Source organism: Micromys minutus, assembly GCF_963924665.1.
Source record: "Micromys minutus genome assembly, chromosome: 18".
Classification (NCBI taxonomy): Eukaryota; Metazoa; Chordata; class Mammalia; order Rodentia; family Muridae; genus Micromys; species Micromys minutus.
Genome location: NC_137953.1, coordinates 42,004,328 through 42,027,929, shown reverse-complemented (window position 1 = coordinate 42,027,929; position 23,602 = coordinate 42,004,328). Strand labels below are relative to the sequence as shown.

General features: G+C 44.3%; 1 protein-coding gene across 1 annotated transcript in view; it reads right to left on the bottom strand.

Annotated features, from left to right (window-relative positions):
- Positions 1 to 11,472: 11,472 nt before the first annotated feature.
- CREB3L2 (cAMP responsive element binding protein 3 like 2) overlaps positions 11,473 to 23,602 on the bottom strand; it is a 118,812-nt gene continuing 106,682 nt past the window's right edge. The window contains exons 9-12 of the mRNA XM_080932160.1: positions 20,142 to 20,241; positions 19,771 to 19,897; positions 18,409 to 18,625; positions 11,473 to 16,600 (exon numbers count right to left, since the gene is read on the bottom strand). Coding sequence (XP_080788286.1) covers positions 16,525 to 16,600; positions 18,409 to 18,625; positions 19,771 to 19,897; positions 20,142 to 20,241 — 520 coding nt within the window. The 3' untranslated portion in view covers positions 11,473 to 16,524. The remainder of the gene's footprint in view (positions 16,601 to 18,408; positions 18,626 to 19,770; positions 19,898 to 20,141; positions 20,242 to 23,602) is intronic.

Below are 23,602 nucleotides of genomic sequence, written 5' to 3'. Positions count from 1 at the left end.
TATGACTCAGATACACATTCAACAATATTCTAAGTACTAAAGACAGTATCATCATAAGATGATATTTAATATATTAAACAGAGGCCTTCTGTAAGAAAGATCAGCATAGTGTAACTTTTGTGAAAACAGATATGGATGAAAAAGAAATCTTCAGGAGAAATAATCCAAAAGCTTTGGAAGTTCGAAGCTGATGGAATAACTTCTACAAAATCCTTCAGGGAAGGGTTTCCCATTCAGATTTCTAGCAACAGGCAAATCCTCACTTACATAAGAAAAAAGAATAAGACATGGTGAACCTCAGGAAAAGCAAGTGCTTAACCAATAACTAACCTCTTCTTAGGCAACTGCTAAGGAATGTGCCCAGTTAACTAATGTAATAAGCCAAGAGAAGAAAGACACATGATCTAGAACACATAAACTCCAAGAAAGCAAAATGGAGAGACAGCTCAGTGGTTAAAAGCACTTGTTCTTCAAGAAGACCTGAATTTGGTTACCAGTACACTTAAAGAAGCTAAAAGCTAAATAGTCACTGGCATCTGTGGGTTGATGTTAATGTGGTACATGATTGGACAGTGGAGAGGTAGGGAGGAAAAAGGCTAGGAAACAGGAAGAGAAGGAGAGAAAGGGATTCTGGGGAGGGATCAAGATGGAGCTAGAGAATCTAGTTCCAGGTGGTTGTAATTGGCAATAGGCAGATATAAATATTTTTAAAGGTTTCTATAGGTCTTTTTATCTCATATAGAAGGGCAGTTTGTATCTTTGTCCATTGGATGTAATCTTACTGTATAGAGGGTTTGTGGATTGAGAACTTGATATATAAACCTGTTTGAAAAGCTACCAAGCTTTAGAGTCATGTTTGTGCTGAGTGGTGGAATAAAGGAAAACGCCAGGCAGTCATATCCACCGGGGACAGAAGCAATAGGGTGGGTGGAGTGAAACGCCTTAGAAGGGAACCGTGTGGAGAGGGCAGCTTGTGGACCATGTGACAGAGTCCACGCGATTGGCTAGAGCAGCATCTTCCAAGTGAGACCACAGGGGCTGATAAAAGGTTAAGCCATGCTTTTGATATTACTGCAACAGGCATCTGATGCCTTTTGATGCACACACAAACAAGCAAACAGAATACCTTTAGAGAAGTAAAAATAAAACAAATACCTAAAAAATAAAAAATACATTTTTTTAAAATGGGGAGAAGTTTTACAATACTATAGTTAAGAATGCTGGGAAACAGATACACTCAAGAAATAATCAAACTCAGAGCAGAAATTGACCAAATAGAAACAAAAAGAACCATTCAAAGAATCAACAAAACCAAGAGCTGGTACTTTGAGAAAATCAACAAGATTGATAAACCCTTAGCCAGACTAACTAGAGGGCAAAGAGAGAGTATCCAAATTAACAAAATCAGAAAGGAAAGTGGAGACAGAATAACTGAAACTGAGGAAATTCAAGAAATCATCAGATCCTACTAAAAAAGCCTATACTCAACAAAGCTGGAAAATCTGGAGGAAATGGATAAATTCATAGACAGATACCAGATACTAAAGTTAAACCAGGACCAGGTAAACCATCTAAATAATTCCATAATGTGTAAAGAAATAGAAGCAGTCATCAAAAGCCTCCCAAACAAAAAAAGCCCACGTCCAAATGGGTTCAGTGCAGGATTTTATCAGACATTTATTGACAACCTAATACCAATACTCTCCAAACTATTCCACAAAGTAGAAACAGATGGAACACTACCTAACTCAATTTTCGAGGCCACAATAACCCTAGTTCCTAAATCACACAAAGACCCGACAAGGAAAGAGAACTTCAGACCAATCTCACTTATGAACATTGATGCAAAAATACTCAACAAAATCCTTACAAACAGAATCCAAGAACACATCAAAACGGTCATTCACTATGATCAAGTAGGCTTCATCCCTGGGATGCAGGGATGGTTTAATATATGAAAATCTATCAATGTAATCCACCATATTAACAAACTCAAAGAAAAAAACCACATGGTCATCTCACTAGATGCTGAGAAAGCATTTGACAAAATCCAACACCACTTCATGTTAAAAGTCTTGGAAAGAACAGGAATCCAAGGCCCATACCTAAAAATAATAAAAGCAATATACACCAAACCAACAGCCAACATCAAACTTAACGGTGTGAAACTTGATGCAATCCCACTAAAATCAGGGACTCAACAAGGCTGCCTACTCTCCCCTTACCTATTCAACATAGTACTGGAAGTCCCGGCCAGAGCAATTAGACAGCAAAAGGAAATCAAAGAGATACAAATTGGAAAGGAAAAAGTAAAAACATCACTGTTTGCAGATGACATGATAATGTACGTAAGTGACACCAGAGAACTTCTACAGCTGATAAACAACTTCAGCAAAGTGGCTGCATATAAAATTACTCAAACAAATCAGTAGCCTTCCTCTACTCAAAGGACAAACATGCTGAGAAAGAAATTAGGGAAAAGATACCTTCACAATAGTCATAAACAATGTGAAATACCTTGGTGTGACCCTAACTAAGCAAGTGAAGGATCTGTATGACAAGAATTTCTAATCTCTAAAGAAGAAAATCGAGGAAGATCTCAGAAAATGGAAAGATTTCCCATGCTCATGAATTGGAAGGATCAACATTTTAAAAATGGCCATCTTACCAAAAGAATTCTACATATTCAATGCAGTCCCCATCAAAATTCCAACCCAATTCTTCATAGAGTTGGAAAGAGCAATGTGCAATTTCATCTGAAATAACAAAAGACCTAGAATACCGAAATCCATCCTCAACAACAAGAAAATATCTGTGGGAATCACTATCCCTGACCTCAAGCTATATTACAAGGCAATTGTGCTACATGATACTGATACAGAGATAGGCATGTGGGTCAATGGAATAGAATTGAAAATCCAGAGATGAACTCTCAGATATATGGTCACTTGATTTTTGACAAAGGAGCTGTAAACATTCAATGGAAAAAGACAGCCTATTCAACAAATGGTGTTGGTCCAACTGGCACTCAGCACACCGAAGAATGAAAATAGACCCTTTCTTATCTCCTTGTACAAAGCTGAAGTGCAAGTGGATCAAAGATCTCCACATTAAACCAGGTACACTGAAATTATTAGAAGAAAAAGTAGGGAAAACCTTAGAACACATAGGCACAGGGGAAAATTTCCTGAACAGAACACCAATGGCTCGTGCTCTAAGGTCAAATATCAACAAATGGGACTTAATGAGATTGCAAAGTTTCTGTAAGGCTAAAGACATTGTCAAGAAAACAAAACGGCAGCCAACAGGTTGGAAAAAGATCTTTACGAACCCCACATCAGATAAAGGCCTAATTTCCAAGGTATACAAAGAACTCAAGAAGCTAGACACCAGAAAATCAAACAACCCTATTAAAAAATGGGGTACAGAGCTAAACAAAAGTTCTTAATTGAGGAATATCTAATGGCTGAGAAGCATCTAAGGAAGTGCTCGACATCATTAGCCATCAGGGAAATGCAAATCAAAACAACCCTGAGATTCCACCTCACACCAACCAGAATGGCTAAGATCAAAATTTCAGATGACAGCAGATGCTGGTAAGGATGCAGAGAAAGAGGAACACTTTTCCATTGTTGGTGGGGTTGTAAACTGGTACAACCACTCTGGAAATCAGTCTGGTGATTCCTCAGAAAACTGGACATATTACTACCTGAAGACCCAGTTATTCTACTTCTGGGCATATACCCCAGAGAAGCTCCAACACATAACAAAGACACATGCACCACAATGTTCATAGCAACCCTATTTATAATAGCCATAAGCTGGAAAGAGCCCAGATGTCCTTCAGTAGATGAATGGATACAAAAATTGTGGTATATTTACACAATGGAGTACTACTCAGCTATCAGAAACAATGACTTTATGAAATTCTTAAGAAAAAGGACACATCTAAAGAATATCATCCTGAGTGAGATAACCCAGTCACAAAAGAACAGACATAATATTCAGTCACTGATAACTAACTAACCCCAGAAACCTCTGAACACTCCAGAAACAACTCACAGACTATATAAAGTTCAAGAAAAACAAAAGCCAAAAAAAAAAAAAAAAGAAAATTAAAAATCATTATGCTTAATCTTTACACACCAAAAAATCTTTGACTATTTCCAGGTTACTTCTTGTTTTACATGTACTTTATGCTCATTGTAACTAGTGAGATTTTAATGCACACTATCAAACCTTTAGAAAATTCACATACTGACAAAAATGTATTCATATACTTTAATGCAAAAATGCTTAAAATCTGTACATTTATCTTTGTTTTTTAAAATAAAGTTGTTCAATTTAAAAAAAGAATAGCAGGAAAAAATACAGATTTAGGGTGATAACTGTAAAATAGGGCAAAAATAAAATGGATTGAAGCAGGTGATTAGAAGCTTCTTAGAAGAATTTCACAAAGGCAAAGGGGAATGTTGATAGATTATCTACCATATCGAGTATTAAGACTATAATATTGATAGGCATTAATATTGATGAAACAGGTTGTATATATTCAGTGTATTGTTTGTATTACTATTGCAAAGATTACATGATGAGTACTTTTTATATAACATATATGCATGAGATATACGTGTGAGGTAATATTTCCACTACTCTGGGTTGTCCACTAGACCTAGACTGTAAGTACTTATTACTAAAGATGTTTTAGTTGCAGAAAACAGAGGATTCAAGCTGGGCCTAATCTGGAGACTTCTTTCTTTCTGCTGGCTAGCTTTCATGGTTTCGGACGGTGTCATTCAGGTTGCTGGAGAGAAATATCATCATTAGTCTCTCCCAGCTACGCACAGCCTCACATGACACACAACTGAACTGCCAAGTATGACCCATACACAGGGAGTAGTAATGGCATGGCTGACATAGGACTAACCAACCACTTGCTGTTTGGATTTGAAGCCTGCTCCACAAGAGGAAATACCAAAGTATCATACATCCAGTCAGAGGCTCATAGCTAGCGATATCATAGACTGAATGGGGGAAAGATGCTCCTGTTGTTCTGTTAGTAGATATGTTATCTTCATCTAACAGCTGTCTAAATATTTATATTGGGGCTGCTCTCAGACCTGGTTAGAGAAGTCTTATTTTCCAGTGGGCAGCAGATACCATAGAGATCCGTAACTGGTCAAAGTGCAGAGAATATTTGACTGTACTCAGCTCTAAGCTGGACATGTGTATCACCTCCTCTACATCTCAGGGAATGTTGCAGGAGAGGGGACAGAAAGTCTGTAAAAGCTGGAGGACAGAAGGAATGCTGTTACCGAATGCATGTCCATAGGATGAGCATGGCCCTTGTGAACACACAGAATCTGTGATTGCTTGCACAAGACCTGTATAAGATGGAGCCTGTCACCATTCCTACACAAATGGGGCTGGGCCTCATCGGGCCCTACTTCTTCCTGGGAGCTGTTGGAAGTTAATGGTTTTTAAAGAAGGAGATATTTTTTTTCAAAGGTGCTCATACAAAAAGTCCTAATTAAACTCAGTAAATCGACAGAAGTAGGGGCAATGAAAGGGATGTAAAGGGAATGAGAAACCAAAACTAAAACCTCAGTAAGTCAGCAAAATAAAACACAAAGGACATCAAAGTAGAAAGGGAATTTGATGGGAAGAGGAGGATCTATGTGAATGGGCAAAGGCTGGTGATAAGAGATAGTCATGGGGATGAATATAAAAATGCATTGTGGACATACATGAGATCTTCAGGGAAATAAACTAACCAATAAAAGAGTGCTAAGTAAGAAAGAAAAGAAGAGAGAGGAATTACTAATCCCAGAAAAGAAGAAAAAATGTACATACAAAAGGATATCTGATCTTAAAATGCTATGTGGCTTAGCAGAAAACATTTTCAGTGTTGTATGAATGCCAATACTCTAGTGGGAAAAATGAGAGGAGAAATATGGATGTGTTTCTCTCTGTTGGAGGTGGCCAGATTCTTACATATTGTAATATGCAAGGACAAGATTTCAAAATCTGTATCTCAAGTAATTTTTAGAAATGTTGGTGCGTGGTTCAGATATATAGACAGAAGAAAAAATTTAGATCACTTACTTCCAAGTTGGACTTCTTGGAAAAAGGAACAGTGGGCTGCTGTTTTTCAACCAAAGCTTATTAAGATTCTAATATTTTAAAGCACGGTAATCTTTTAAATCCAACTGTTTTGGAGTGATTGTTTGTTTCCATCACTTTCTTCCTAGCTCTTTTCTCCCATATTCTCTGTGACTGGTTTTCTCTATAAGCTCTCTCTAGTTAAGCCTGGGTCTCCATTCAAGCACTGAAGTACAGTTTCTAAACGGCATTGCAAAGACTGTCTCCAGGGCATTTTCTTAGCCTAGCTGTATATGTTTGCATTTTGAACCACTATGAACCATGCTTAGAAACAAAGTGAGGCTAGCGTTGTGGAGAAGGAACCCATCCTCACCGTCTCTGAGATTCCTAACTGTTCAGGTAGCCTTACCTTTGTTTATATTTTGTCTTCTGAAGACTTAAAAAACACAATCTTCCAGGTGTGCGGAAGTCCTCTTGCACCCATCGGGAACTGAACCTGACTTCAGTTTTCAGCAACTCTGAAGAGGGCATTAGTTACCAGTAGCGCAGACGCCCAAATACTTTTCAGTTAGGAAACATTAAACATTTTGAAACAGATTTCTCAAAGAACAGCATAGCAGCCTCTCTGGCAGCTTGTATGGTATTCCTCAATGGGTATTTTTATCCCTCCCTCTGAAAACAACAGCCTAAAGGGAGGAGGAGAACACATGGCCCTCTCTTGGGGCCAAAATTGTGCTTGAATATTGCCAAGTGATCCAGCGACAGCTGCGCCCGTTGGGGGGACAATGTCAACTAGTGCCATCTGCACCCCTTCAAAGGTGAGGGACCGTGTGCAATGAGCTTGCCACGTGACAACGTGGACATCTACAGGAAGTCACCTACCTTCCTTCTTTTTCTCTGCCCATAAAGGTGGGCACCTTAGGGAGGTTCCCAAATCCTGGGTTGAAACTCAATCCTGAAATTATTTTAGCAAAGGCATGTGGCAGAATCATATCCAAGCAGGGTTGCTTCCTGGATATACACAGTTCCATTGGGGGCCCATGGGCAGCTAGCGTCTCCCCCGCCCAGGTGAGTTTTGGATTGTCGGATATTGTTCCAGAGAGAAGTCACATTATTTGGCTTATGACTGTGCACATGGCTCTGTATGTAACCTAACAGGGATCCGTCACCTATCTGTAGCTCCTGTTTCCTAAGCTAGCAGCATGGATTACATAAAAAACAGACAAACAAACAAACAGGCTGGTACCCAACAGGTTCTCAATGACCAGGAGATGCTGAAAGACCTGTTAGGAAGGCACTTGCTCCTGTGCAACTCGAATCACTCACATTATATTTTTTTAATTTTACTTTTGGGACAGGGTCAGGGTCTCACGTGGAGCTGAGCCTCAGATTGTCCTGCCGCGCACACACTCACCCTGGGCACTGGGATTACAGGCATCTACCACCACGCCCAGTTTTCAGATTTTTAAGAATAACTTTTAAGATTCATAAAGGGGGGAGGAGAGATAGATGGCTCAGCGGTTGAGAGCACTGACTGCTCTTTTAGAGGTCCTGAGTTCAGTTCCCAGTAACCACATGGTGGCTCACAACCATCTGTAATGGGATCTGATGCCCTCTTCTGGTGTGTCTGAGGACAGCAACCATATACTCACATTCATAAAACAAATGAAAAACCTTAAAAAAATCAACCAGAATTATTTTTAAAATTTCATAACTATTTTATTTCTGGATAGAGGAAAAGTAGGCTGCAGACTGCAACTCCATTGAAGTGTCCTGAAAAAGCTGTGTAGGCATCTCCATACTAAAAGCCTTAGTTTCCTTTCTCCTTAGGCTCCCTTATTTCTTGTCACCCAGGGTAAAACCATCCCCTCCACACCCTCTTTGTCCACCACCAATTCAGTCTCTTTCCTTTGTTTTTATTCTCCTGAGCCCCACATGAAATCACCTGCCATGTAGCCGAGAGGCCTCACATTTAGATGACAACCCGGGAAGTAACAGCCCGGTGTGCACCCGACCTCCTGAAAGCTCTGCAGTGCCCTGAGCACTTAATGAGCTGTGGGACTTCACACACATCAGGCCAGTGCTCCGCTGAGAAGTGCCCCAGCCTGTACTTCTTTGGTTCCACAAATAATAGTTTACAAGTTCCTAAGCCCAGAATGGGGTCCTTCAAACCCATACATCTAGAGACAGGGAATAGCCAGGATGCACTCCTCAGATTTGTCAGATGGTTGTAACTCTTTTAACCCATTTCCTCAACAGTAAAAGGGGTTAATTATGCATAAAGCATTTGTAGGAATCAAATAGTATCACATATGATAACACACACATATACATCACACACACATCACAACCACACAAATGCTCTACACACATACACATACATCACATACATAATACAATACACACACGTACAACACATACACACATACCACACACATACCATATATACCACACATACACACTACACAAGCAACACACAAATACTACACATACAGACCACATACACATACCATACACCATACACGTATACCACACAAAACCACATATACATACAACATACACCACACACACATATAGACCACACATACCATATAGACCACATAACACATGTATACACACTACATATACACAACACACACATACTACACATTATCACACAGACACCACATTACACACTACATATATACAACTCACATACTACACATGTCACACAGACACCACACAGACACCAAACACATAACCACACACAAACACACACACACATCTCTGCTACACAACAAGCATTCAATAAGTACCTCCTTGTCCTTCAAGGCCAAAGAGGTAATAATGTAACCGGTGTAAGAAGCCAGAGATATCAGAGTCCTGATTTTCCACTAACACTTCCTTTCACTAGATGCCTGTGCCTCGCACCGTCTATCATCCCAGCTTCAGAAGGGTCTGGTTTATTCTGGAACCTGACCCTGGACTACAGATTGATACACCTGCCTTCTTCACCCAGCAACCAACCAAGATGTTCCCTGTAGGTCTCATGTCTCTGTCACTGCAGCGAAACAACAGCCAGTGTGAAATGAAATAACAAAACTCTGAATGAGAGCCTCCTCAGCACAGAGGGCCTCGGTATGAGCCCCTTGGGTCTAGAGCCAGCTTCTAATTTCCTATAACAATGCCCAAGGAATGTGTTCTAAGAAGCTATAAAAATGGTTCCAGAAAATGCAGTCTTTGAAGTATGCTTTACAGATATAGATTTTATTATTTTGAGTGTGCGGGAGCTGACAAACCAAATGACAGCAGCTGGCAAGGAGCAAAGACAGCTAGTTATCGATGGCTCCAAGATGAGACCCCGTGAGACATGAGAGCCAGCTAGGAAGCAGAGGAAGCAAAGGCTAACATGTGGGCAAAAGCCTCTGCTATGTTTTATAGAACACCCAAGGTGAGCAGACCTAGGACTGGGTCTGGGTTATTGAACTGTCTCTAGTTACTAGTACCCAGCCCTGTGTATGGGCCAGAGGGTCAGTGTCAAAACCTTGTAGGAGACCACAAAGGAGGCAGTTGGGGTGTAGGCTACAACTTGGCTAGTTTGTATATGAATGGTTTGCACACAGGGAAGGAATTGGTAAGGGATGGCTGAAGTCCCACCTCCAGACTCAGCAAGGTCCTAGGTGGCAAAGCATTAGCTATACAGGAAATGGAGAGGTCTGTTTTAGAAATAATGTTCAACCGTATTCTCTTTAGAGCTATATAATATTCATTACATAAGACAGACAGATAGACAGACAGACAGGCTTTTCAGTGTCCATTCATGTGTTGATCCACATTTGGGTTGCTGCCCATTCCTTGCTATAGTAAATACTGTGTCAGGTAAACATACATGTGTCTGTATCTCTGTGGTTAGACAAGGCAGTGTCAAATGATGAAGAAAGCATACCAAGTGGGCAAAAGGATGTATGAGTCCTAAGAGGATATAAAGTTAATTTTTTTTTGTTTCAACCCTGTTGTGGCTTCCTATTTTGTGTGGTAGATAATCAAATAAAAATATAACTGAGTCAGTGCAAGTATAAAGAGAACTTGTCAGGATTCGACCTGTGTTGTCTACAGAGCGTAGGCCTGGGCAAGTGTTTGAGTGACTGTGATATTTTTTTTTGTAAATTCAGTATAATAAAGTGATTTTTATTAAGAATGATTCTCATATTAAAACATATTCTATTGTCTAAAACAGGCAAGAAAGTGAAAATAAATGCACACAGAGCAGGGAGCTCTGTAACAGGGCAGTATGAGGGAAAGGCCTCCCCGTGGGAACTAAAGGAGGTCCAGCTGCTCAGAGCAAAAGGATAGTTTCTTGCCCGTTCAAGCAAGAAGCAGGCATAATGCTTAAAGATGGAAAAAAAAAAAACTTTCTTTTTCCTCCAGGTAAGCAAAGTCCATGGCCTTAGGGTCTGTGGTAATCAATTTTCCTTGTCAAGTTTGAGGGAGATTTAGAATCTCCTTGGAAACACATCTAGGTGTGTCTGTGGGTGTTTTCCAAAAGGTTTAACTAAGTTGGGGGTGGGGAGCATCACAGTTTCATGGGCTTGGATTCCTTCGTGGGATGAGTAAAAGAAATGAGATTCTGAGGTGGACACCAGCGTTCATCCCTTACCCGACCGCAGATGCAACGTGACCAGATGCCTTGTCTCAATTCTCCGTGTTGGACGTACCTTCAAACTGGGGGCCCGGATAAACCCTTTCTTCCCTAAACTGCTTTTGCAGGGCCCCTCTGAGATTCGGCGAAAGCTGCGCTCTCTCTGATTAGAGGAACATGACTGGATCTAGAGAGGCAGGGCAAGGAAGCTCATTCTGCTTGAGAGCACTGACCTTTTAGCCGCCATTTCAATGGCATTTCTTGGAGCAGGAGCCACGAGGCTTCCTCCCCAGCTGCTCCTACGAGCAAGCCCCATTCCTTTCTTGGCTCAAATCCAAAGCGTCAGTCTCAAGCCTCCAGACTAGAGAAAATCAAAATCAACCCCACAGATTCTGGGAATGTAGTTAGGGAATAGCTGTAGAGGCAGCAAACAGCAGCCAGACCACACGAATCTCAGGAAAAAACGGCTTCTCTGCCACTGGCTGAAAAAACAATTGCATTTTTCAACATTACGTTCCTCCAGTGGAGACTCAGATTTAGCACCACAGAATGTAAAAACCGTTGGCCTGAGCCTACTTTTGCAGTTTGGCTGGGTAATCGGGGAAAAAATGTCTATATACACAACACACAACACACACACGTACACACACACACACACACACACACACACACGTGAAAGTGAATACCTTTGAAACCAGGTTACCAGGATTTAAAGACTGGGCAACATCTGACTAAGAAAAATATTTATTTGCAAGAAATGGAAATAAAAATGCATTACAATTTCATTTTCCCCCCAAACTAAGTACAAGTATACTACAAAGCTTTATTGTGTTTTGATTTTATTTTTTGGTATTTAATTGGCTATGATGAAGAGTAAGAAGCCATAAGACAAGTACAACAGACCAAACCACAGACTTGAAATGCACTCGGATTTAAACAATGGGAGTCTTTCAAAAGGGCAGAATCAGTCGCCAGTCTCGGCAAAGAAAGCTGACCTATGCCTGCGGCACCTCCCTGGCTCTGCTCTGCACTGTGTAGGGAGGGTCACCCACGCGGTGCATCAGAGTGGGTGCTTCCCACAGACTCATCATGGGCTTCATCTGTGCAGGCTACAAGGGCACAAAAGTCCCGTTCCCACCCCGCTGCTGAGCAAAAGGCGGAAGCAGAGAAATGGAGCCGGCACACGGGTTCCCTTCACACAGACGCAAAGCCCGTGAGCCACGTGATCAGAAGACAGGGTGAGACGGACCCACAGCGCACATTTCAGAGAGGCAAAGAGCTGAGCACGGCAGAGTTGGCGGGGCCACTGCAGTGGGTAGATCCCTTTCTGCCCAGCGAGCCAGAGACAACCTGTGTGTCCCCAGAAAGGACTCCGGAAACTGCGGACCATCCATTTACTTCTCTTGGCAACGAGTCACCCCTGGTCCCCATTTCAGTCAGGTTCATGGGCTCCAAGTTTACTTAGCACAGTACTCAACACCTTAGAAAAATGCCCAGGAAAGATTTCCTTCCTTTTAGAAACCAAGAGAAAGTCTGGGGGTTCTGACTTTCATGCTGTAACAAACAGCAGTCACTGTTTCTTTCTCCTAGTGCAGAATGCTGACTTCTTGGCCCAGAGGCATGGAATATTAATTTTCAAATGGGCTAGCGCCTTTGCATCCAGAAAATGCCCTGTGGTAAGGACTTAGAATACCTTTAATCCTGCCTGGCCACATTTTTATGTGATTGCACCTTAGCCTACAAGATGGGATTTTCCTAATAGATATAACCCTCTTTCTTTCCCCCTGATGGGCAAACCTAATAGTAGCTCACTTTGAGGGAACCACCTCAGTGTCTACGGAGGAAGCTCTCACCCCTAACTTCAACCTAATATTAGATATTAATATATGACACCTTCCAGGGACAGGGATTCCTGCCATCCTGGATTCAGATACAAGGCACATCAGAGACATGGGGAAGCAGCATCTGGTGACGGGGAGGGGGAAGGAAGGAAGGGGGGAGACGTAGCATTAGTACTTGGGGCCCCTGAATGGCTATTAAAACTGGTTTTCTATGTCCCTCTTATTCTCCAAGATTTCCTAGGTCTCAGGAAACCTGTTCTTCCTTAGTAAAACTGCAAATATCTAAGGGGTAAATGAATGAACAACGAATGAATGAATGAACGAATGAATGAATGAACCAGAATCTGTGTCTGGCTCTCTCCAGCCCCCACCTTACTGCTCTCTCCTTTGACTGCCTATGGTGGGGGGGTGGAAGCAGAACTTACCCTGTCCGCTAACTGCCTCTTCGTCAAGTGTTCTAATGAAGTGGTTCTCGCTAAGACCCCCTACTACAAACGGCTCCACAGGTCCTGCCAGGCTGCATGTGGGAGTGCCAGTCTCTCATCCAGGTTCCTCAAGCACTTGGCTCAGCGGAAACAAATTAGCAACTAAAAGCCTTCTCTCCCATTTCCGCCTCCAGGTCGGCAAGACTCAGGCAGATGTCCACTCCTCAGGTGGGGACAAGATGTCTCCATTTCTCCATGGGGGCTCACACAGACACCTCCCAAGGCACAGGAGCTGGCTTAGAGGCACTTCTAATTCTGTTTTGCTTTTCCTGGGTCTGAGCGCATGGGGTGTGCGGGGGCATGATGTGCTGCAAAGAATTTTAACGAGACCTGTGGCTCAAAGTGATGGGCACAGCCTCTGTGCCAGCACGAAGCAGAAGCAGTCTGAGAGCCCTGCTGTACGTGAACAAGACTTGTAGGGACTTGGGGGGTCCAAGAGGAACTGGTGCTTAAGAGGGGTTATCTATTATCCTGGTGTGTATGGTTTGTAAACAATGCCGCCCCAAATCTGTTTGCCCAAGGCATTGAATCATGTCTACGGACCGAATGGTTCTCTCATTTTGCCTGCACTGATGTTGGATCCCACCCCCACCTTCTGCCAGGAAAGAGCAGCTGAGTTCAGCTGTCAGATTTTTATAGAACACTCTGCATGAGCTACACTCCAGAGTCCTGACACTTCAGAGGCTCTCCCTCAGTGCTGGTGATGAGTCCTCCACTAGCAGGGTCCTCTTCCCAATGTGAGGTTGGGAGCTGTGAAAAGACCCAGGGGAGGGCAACTGGGTTCCTCGGGTCTCATCTAGGAAATAAAAAACGCCTTCTTGTCTAAATCTTTCCGAGACATCTGCATCACTAAAGTGGTTTTAAAGCGGCAGGGTGGGGTTTAGGGGACCTGTTTATAAGGTAGAAAATATAGCCAGCAAAATTTGTTCTGGTTTCTCTCTAAGTCTGGCAGCCTTTTTCAAAAGTTTTCAAAATTTCAGCTCAAGGGGTTGGGTGCACCACTGTTTAAAACCACACACAACTGTAAGGCTTTGGCTGGTCTGCAGGACAGCCCAGTTGGTGGGGGAAAAAAAAAAAAAACCAAAACCAAAACCGATATTCTAGCCTTAAACTTTGAACAAAGAATGTGAACATCCCCTAATTACTTGTAATCCATCTTGTCTCATGCAACTCTGCTGGGTCCCTTGACTCTACTGAGCATCCCAGAGGGATCACGGGCTTAGTCCCCTTCACTAGCGAGCCAGGAGCAAAGGGCAGAGGTTAGTATCATAGAGTGGCAGTGCTGGGTGCTCCTTTAAAGGACTGTTTGAGTTGTCTGGCTTATGTCCCACAACTCTTGTTACAGGTTCTATTCTGGAAGGCTCATTTCCCAGAGACAAAGGGCCCCACTGTCTGGAGACAGGGACACCCAAAAGAGTAGGTAGAGAAGAAAATAAAGTCCTCTGAAAACTAAGGATGTGACTGCACATCTCCTCCCTCCTCCATAAATGGGGTCTGCCCCCCCAGTTCTCCAGGTACATCACAAAACCAAGGCTCAGTTCAGCAAATGCACACATTGGTCTAAAACCCCACTTCAGCTCTTGATGGCAAAACCCTTCCTCTCTCATCTTAAAGACACTGCCTAACCCTAGGATCCGTCCTGCTTAGTCTCTCTCAGGCACTTTTTTAAAGTTTATGATGTATAACTATCTGGCATTGTAAAGAGCGGAATGGGCCAGGCCCAGGAAGATCAAGAGAAGAGAGAAGACTAAAAAAGTAGAAGAGGAAGAAGCAGGTCACCGGCCACCCTCTCTCTGTATAGCCCAGGCTTCTGAGCCTTCCCGGTAGGGAGAGCAGCAGCCTCTTAAGCAGGAGGGCTGCCCGGATCACCGTGGCCTTGAGGCAGGTTTCACAGACTACAAGATGAGCTTGGCCCTCTGGGAGCTGGGAACCCATCATGGGAGGGAGAAAGGGAGGGGGGAGGGAGGGAGGGAGGGAGGGAACATTCCCTATGATACCCTGAGCAGACCAAGTAAGATCATGAGGCATGACAGCAAGCACTAATGACACCAAATCTTATATGGGACACAGAATACACATAGAATGCAGGGCCATAGTCCTCTCTACACCGGCTCCAATGATCTCAAAGACGCTGACGATGATGATCATGAGACAGAGAAAATGGCGGGTTGGGGGAACCAAAACTATAGGCCCTTGAGCTGCTGCTAAAAATAAAATACAAAGTGTAAGCACATTTCATACATAAAATCTTTTACAAGCTGGGGGGAGCACTTTGAAAAAATCTTCTGTCTTATACAATAAAAGAGTAATTTCCATTTCTTATTTGTATGAAAGAGGAAAGGAGATTTTTTTTTAAACTACAAGTTTTACTTTTTAATCATTAAAAAAAAATAATAGGGTTTAGTTATGTCTCTTTGGGTGAGCTGCAATGTATCCGAACCTGACTGTGGATGTACAAAAATTACCAACTCCAGCCCCAACTAATTAAGGCGGGCACACAGAGGGCAGAAGAGGAAGGGGGTGGGGGGAGCAGGTATGCAGGACAAGCTAACAAGGTTGTCAGCAGTGCTTCCTGTCCGACACAGGGCTTCCCTCCTGTGTGGTAGGAATACAGAGGGAAAGCCACGGAGCCAGAGTCTGAGCAAGACAGTATCCCAACCATTCTCATGTATCCATCTACAGGGTCACGTGCCTAAGGGGAGTCCTCAACATCGATTATTTTATAGGTCCCCAATTTAAAAAAAGAAAAGGAAAGGAGGAAACACGGCATCAACTACAAAGACTAGGGCCCCTGGTCCTGGAGACTTTCCTGTTCCAAAGGCCAACAGAAGACTGCTTGTTGGAAAGGGGAATCTTTTTACTGTGGTCAGCTGGGAGCTTCAGTGAGCTAATAAATACTATTTACAAATGGGGGGGCGGGGAGACCAGGGAGACAGAGCCCCTGTCCTGTGGGGATGCAGGCTGTGTACGGCTGGGTGTGGGGTATCCTACAAACAACACAGTGGACAGGGAGCCTGCAGGAGAAGAGCCTGATGCCTTCGGGAATTGCACTTGCGGCCTGAAAATATGGTGGGAGTCCCGTCTGCCTGTGCAGGCATCCGATAAGGACTCTGGGGTGCAGAAGACTGGAATGACACTAGTCCTCTCAGTGTAGGCAAGGTCACACTGGAGTCTTCACAGGAAAGAATCAGGCAGTCTCTTCTTGGCACTACTGGTGGAAACAAGCCTGCTCGTTCCACCCCTACCTCACCCCTAAAATGATTTCTAGCGGCAGGAAGAGAAAGGGATGGAGAGGTGCTGGCTCCCTTTTGTGGAAAGCCATGGGGACATACGAGCAGAAACCCCTGGGCTGGCGTCTCATCTCGAGCCATAACATCAGTCCATATCCTCCTCGAGATCCAGCGGTGGAGGGGGCACCTAAGAGCCGGGCAGATAGCGGACGCACAGACGGAGCTAGGAGAAGTGGGCGGAGATCGCCTTAGAAGGTGGTATTCACTCTCCTCTCGAGTTCTACAACCTTGAGTGTTTCATTCCCCTCCAGTTTGCTGCTGACCCTGTGAAGGCATCAAATGGAGAGAAAGAGGATGAGCCGCCAGCTTTTGCTCAAATTCTCAGACACCGTAGCGTGATTCTGGTAGTGTCTTTTAATTCTTTGCTCCCTGGGTCTCCCACTAGTCACCTGCTCTCCCCCACATTCCCACCCTTACCTGGGTGCAGAGGAGACACAGGGTAGATTGATGCTGATTGGCTTTAAATTGCTTTCAGTGACTACACCTGTGTATTGATGACCTCAGTATTTTTAAGTTACCGGGAGGAGAAAGAAGAGCAAGGACTGACACCTGCTGTAGAATTAAGAATCCAGACAATGATTCTTTTTTTTTTTTTTTAAAGGAATCCACTTAAAATAATTCAGAATGTATGCCATAAAATAACCACAAGATCAAACCATGTGTCAGCTCCTTAAGTCTCCAGCACTAAGACGGAGGTCAGAGAAGGTTTATTACTTAGGAGGCACAGCAGTAAAGCAGGGGGATCAGCTTGGGCTTCCAAACCCTGAGCTGGGTGAGCGGAGCGTGCTGTGAGCCACACCATCCAGCTCAGTGCCCCCCGATTCCAGTACTGGCCCCAGGTTCTCTCCATATGGAAATCAAATTAAGGCTCCTCATCGTGGGATACTTACATGACCTGCTTTGATGACACACACAGCCATAGTTAGGACTAGGGTTAAATATGTGCCTGTCCCGTGTACATACAGAAGTACATGTGATTGTGAACTCCGTTGCACAGAGTTGGGAGAGAAGTCATCCTGGGGCAGCCTCATCTCTGAGCTACCTAGGTGCACAGATCAGCTAACTCACCGGCCTCACCATACATTACCCAGAGGGAGCACTAGCTTTTCCTACACGGATCAGTGTCCCCCAAGTGTCCACTACAGTACCTTAAGATCACATCAGCCATTATGTCTTACAAAGGATGTGTCCTCTCCCCCACCAGCTATCTGAGAGGAACAACTTGTGCAGAATTGGGAGCCAAAAGTGAATAATTTTCACTGTGGGAAAAAAATCTGACTGTGTTTCACCAGTACCGCCCCTCGACATAAATGTATACAGGCTGAGCATCCCTAATCTGCAGACTTAAACTCTGAGCTGCTCTAAGAACTAACACACTCTTACCAAACAGATAAATTACACGTTTGTTTTACAGTCTCATTATGTATATGCAAATATTCTAACACCTGGAAACTATTCCAAACACCTCTGGTCCCAAGCATTTCACACAAAGGGCATTTCATCTGCAGTAACAGCTGAGCCTTATGCACTAACAGATAAATCGATTGTATTGATACCCAGCATAACATCATTTCACTCTAGTTAGAAAGAAACTAGAGGGCTGGATTGAAGGTGCATTTGAAAAACAAGCTATGTCAACAAGTGGGTTTTTTTTTTCTTTCTTTTTTTGGAGATAGGATCTCATGTAGCCCAGGCTAGCCCTGAAGTGAACTCACTTTGAAGCCAAGGCTAGCCTTGAATTACTGCTTTTCCTGTCTCTTCTTGCCAAGTGCTAGGATTAAAGGCACGTGCTACCACATATGGTCACTCTGTGGCCATGAAAGAAAAATGGAAATAGTGACCAAGGGGACTCATACCCTCCTGCTCTTTGGGGCCAACACTGGCAGCTCTGGGCTGATGCTGTAGAGACTAGATTAGCTCTTCCTAGACCTTTTTCTTGCTAACCACCACAGACTCTTTCCAGTGCCAGTGCTTAAGGCGGGTCCCACGAGGGCCTCTGGGAGTGTCTGCTCTCCTGCCAGGGTCGATCATAGTCCACCATCAACCACTAGGTCTGTACCTACAGGACTCACAGGTGCTGCTGAAGTTCCAACAGGACCGACTTCTCCAAGCTGGATTCATTGGAGATAATGAAATGGGGAAGATCCACCTCTGGCAGGGCCTCAAGCCCAGCCGAGGCCCCGAGCAGAGAGGAACCTCTGTCCCAGCCAAGATCCGCAGCTGAGGCTGGGCTGGACTGCTCTTCCAGGGGAGAGTGTTCCTCATAGATTAGCAGGTTCCTGGATCTCACTGAAGAAAGAATAGAGCAGCAGATTTTAGCAAAATACATGAGACCCACACATGCCATTTCCTCCAAATGCCCAAGGCCAGCGGTTGACAATCAACACACTCACATCTCCTGGGATGGAGTGCCTGCCGGGTTTGGCTTTCTGCAATGGCTTCGGGTTTCAGAGCATATGCATTAAAATATTACCAGTTCCACAGGCTGGAAGAACGTAAAAGCAAACAAAGACAAGGCCAACTCCCATCTTCACTGCCTTTAGGTAAAACTTCTCTCATCCTTACCCATAACTCTCCCGGGGAAAACAACTGAAGGAAAGTGGGGCTCCAATACTTGAAGCCTTTAAACCCCAGCTGAATGAGAAGGCATCCCCAGAAAGCAGGTCTTAGGATCTGCTGAAACAGCACAAAGCCAATCCAACAGGTCAGAGGGAGACAACCACTTTTGCATTATGGGAGAGTCACATAGATGACTCTGTAGTCATTTTCCTGGGTACAGAAACTGTGCTCCCCTTAACTTACAAAATTGAAAGCTATTTCCCTTGGGACAGAAAGTCCCCAAGAAGCCACTGAAATTATTTGAAAGGAATGTCATTTTATTACCTGTCTGGCCTGGATATACCTAACCGGTGAAATCCAAACATTCTGAGAATGGTAAAATTGTCCCTTTCTCAGATCTAGTGCCTCTTAAGTTCCTGTGTGTTGTTACTAACACAGCTGTGCCCCTCAGTGTATATCCCCTCCTTGGTACTCTGTGTTCCGAGCACTCAAAGATCACTGGTCAAGGTGAGAACACTATATGCTGCCTAGTGAACACCTGAGCCTCTGAGTCTTGAGCGGAAGACAGATAAGTTCTTTAATTCTGTGGCAAACTCTTACTGCAAGAGCATCTAATCCCACCCAGAGACACCGAGACATGTCCTCCTCACTTCCTGGTCTTCCAAGATCCACACCACCCCACCCCCACCCCAAATCAGAACTCTAAAGGGCGTGTCAGAGCTTATAGGAGAACTAGTGGCCTTCTTGAGAATCCCTAGTGCCACACAGGAAGTCCAGGGGCCACTCCCAGAACACCCCACCTGCAAATAGAGTCACTCCACTTTTACACATCGGATGAGACTCTTCAGAGAGCTTGGAAAGCCAATGTCACTTACCCACGGAGGCTGTGTATGGCTCCGACAGGGGGTGCTGGCTGGGCAGAGCCATCTTGGTGGCAGAAGGGTAAGGCCCGTAGCCTTGAAAGAGGCTGCCAAATGCAACAGCAAAGCACAGCACGACGACCTGGAGGTGAGGAGAGAGCATGGGAAACCATACACCCCAGGCTGTAGGGACCATTGGGAACAAGCTACGTGGGAGCACGGGACAAGAAGGAACACCAGTCTGTCAGGGGTCAGGTCCTTGAAATAACATGCAGAGAGGAAGCCTTGGAACAGAGATGTATGGTCTCTCTGGTTTCATTCATTTTCAAGGTAGGGGAGTCTGGAAACAGGGAGCTTGCCAGAGGCAGTCCCTTTGGGAAACTCACCATGAGGCAGGTACCAGTCTGTGTGCCGGCTAACTTGCAGGTTCGAGAGACCTTCCCCATCACTAAAGTCTGAAGCTTCTGAAGCTGCTGAAGCAATGTCCTGCATGGGGTGATAAATGAAAGCCGGGAGGGGGTTCGTGAGATACTTTGGAAGACCCTCCTGCAAAAGTCATGGTGGCTGAGCAGAGTCTGGACGTGCTGTTTCCTTAAAGGAAAGAAAACTACACCTGCTGGTGACATCATTGCAGAACCCCCTGGAGCTTCAGAATCAGCCTTGATAACAGCTCTGCAGCCTATCCAGTTCTTTAGCTGTTCTGGGCAAGAGAGGAGCCCTCAAGTAAACCCTGACAGGCAGAAGCGTGCCCGTCAGCTAATGAGCAAAGGAAAAAAAAAAAAAAAAAAACAAGCCTCTGGTTGGATGAGTAGCAAGTGTTAAGGTTTCTGTATCCCCTCTCTCATGTTCAGACTGAGCTGTGATGGGTTGTGGGGTGACAGGCAGGGGTTGTGGGGCCAGTAGCCATGAGAATGAAGTTTTAATAACAGGACGAGTGTCCATCTAAGGGGCTAAAAGTACAGTTCTTCACATCTACTCCATGAAAGCACAGCTGGGCACTACCTTCTTTCTGTGCACCCAAAGGCAGCCTCTACCAGACGCTGAATCTGCCAGCACCTTGGTCTTGGCTGCCTCAGCCTCCAGAACAGTAAGAAATGCATTTGTGTTGTTCCCGCTGCCCCTTTTATGGTATTGTGTTACAGAAGTATGAACAGACTAGGGCAGCGGTAATTACAAGGAAGCTCATTCCACCCAGAGAAGAGAGATGATGCTCTATAGAGACAAAAACAAGAGAACGAGAAAAACAAAGGCCGGCAGAGAACAATTGCAGGAGGGGCCCGGAGGTGGCAGTCTGACTGGAAATGGCCAGTCCATCAGTGAGCAACAAGTATAAACAGAGCACTCTGCAGAGGAAGGGAGGGAGAAGGAAAGAGGGAGAGAGGGAAGGGGGGATTTTTATTCCCCAAACAGTCTGGCCATGGATGTTCAGAGACGAACACAGCCGTAGATGCTCTGGGTAATATCAAGATGTCGGTGAACTTCTCGGCAAACCCTAAACCAAGAATGGTACGACACAGCAGGGGTCTGGCAGCAATCCCCCCCCCCCATTAGAGTGCCTCCTGGGAATTCTGTGTGACTAGCAGAAAGCACTGGAACCCGCCTCACCCTTACAGGCTCTGCTCAAGTCCATGACAAAAGGAAAAGATTTTATAAGAAAATACTGTTTACGGGGTATCAAAGATTTCAGGAAAACGCACACCATGATGTAATGCTTGAGAGCCAGGCAAGAAGGATTCTGGGATTCCCTCACGGCTTGTTTCCTATCGAAGCCTATCCCCTACACATCTTTCAAGTGATAAAAACACATGCATGTTTTTCTGAGGTTTGTAATTCTGTCCTGGCCTGTATCAAAGACAAGAGTTCTCTTAGTTTGAGTAAATTCAGGGCAGGCTTGCTTTAAGGATGGTTTTCCTTTCTGCAGGGTCAGAATCTGAACAGTCTTTACCACACACAGAGGCTTTCTAAACTAAAAAAAGAAGAAAAAAAAATCTCCCTGTGGTCCTATCTACTCTGTATTTTTGCCTTGTGGAATAATCATAGACAGCAGAATGATATTTACCATGGAAGGCTAGAGTACTTAATCATGCTTCTCATCTTGGCTATATAAAAGCACAGCCATGTAGTTAGACATGACCTGTGTTTACTTATCAAAGGAAGATTTGCTTTAAAAGCACACTGTATGTTGCTCAAGGCGAAGAAATGCTGACAGCACAATTATTTTAAATTCCACTTTAAAAGTTCATAACCAAGAGTCCCTGCACTGCAGACCTTTCTTCTATCACCGAATTTACTTTCCCACCAAAACTTCCTCAGAACACTTCGGCACTACCCACCGACACAAACCCCACGGCAGCACCAAATGCTGAGCAACGTATTGCCTGGGCACTGGCTGAGTACAACTCATTGTACAGACTTGTGATCCTGCCAGCCATACACGTGTGGGATAGACTGTCATCTGTAATGCCAACCCTGAGTTCCCTCTCCAGGTTCTCCCTCAAGTCCTGGGATATATACAAGCAAGCCCACGGGGCTCTGCCTTGAACGGTCCTGTGCCAGGATACAAGCTCAGCTGTGATCTACACAGGGGTAGCTATCTTCTCTCTGCCCAGCCTTCAGCTAGAAAGACCTATGCTAATGCCATCGACTTTGCTCCAACATCCTCTGGTGTTTTGGAAGCAAAACCATCCTGGTTACTTTTCTTTTTCTAATTTTTGCCTGTTTATCATCAAACATTCCACATTTCCTCTCTGCCTATCCTCGGTCCTCGCCCAGTTTCCACATTCTTGTGAACTGCTGAGAAAACAGATTCCCCAGGACAACAGAAATATGCCTCCCTTCCAATTTCTAGTTGAGACTACTGGAGTTAGCACCCCCTTTCCTAAGACAAATATTCCCTCAGGTCTCCCTGCAAAGGGAGGTCGAGCAAGAAAAACACCCCTAAAGCCCCATGGTAGAATGAGTGAACAAGTTCCAAGCCAACGCCACCACAGCCCTCCCAGCTACAGATGCCAAATGCTCTAAGGATGGGGAAATGGCTGAAGCCTGGCTGGAGGAAGCCAGGAAGGCTAAGCTCACTGACTGGAGAGTCTTCACTTGGCATCTGTCAGCTTATTCTTTACAGACTCAAAGATGATCATACACTGAGTCAGCTTAAGAGAAACTGGTCATTCAATGGGTCCTGGTTTCTGCCCTTAAGATGAGCAAACACTGTAGTTTCAAATACACACTTAAGTTTAGAATTCTGGCAGAAGGCAACATATTGATGACATGTAGTTTGCTGCTGCTTTTCCTGCTGGAGGTGTGTGTGTGTGTGTGTGTGTGTGTGTGTGTTTGTGTGTCTGTGTGTGTACACATGCGTGTATGCATGAACAAGCAATACTCCAAAAGCCCAACCATTCTGCAACACTGATGCATCCTGACAGGGAAAAGCAGACTAACTCATCCACCTCAAGGATTTGCATAAGTTCCTGTGACCCAGTATAGTCTGGTGGATTCCTGTAGAATCCTACAAAAACACACAAACATTCGCCACCCCAAGAAAATGAGGTGAGTGAGTTCTAGGAACTGCCTTGCTACAGTGGTGAGTGCTCGCCTCAGAGACTTGTGAGCCCTGGGCCAAGGTAGCAACCCAAACTACTCCACTCGGCAGTTTGCATACCTTCCAACATGACAACATAGTCCCTTCTTCAACAGCCTAAGAAAAGTCACAGTAAACATACTTCTAAATTAGCATCCAGTCACATTAATGTGATAAAGACAGCAGCCCCGTGGAGTGATATGGGCACCATTAGACACAAAATGTAACTATTACAAATAACCACAGAAGGGAGAACTGTGGCAGGACCCA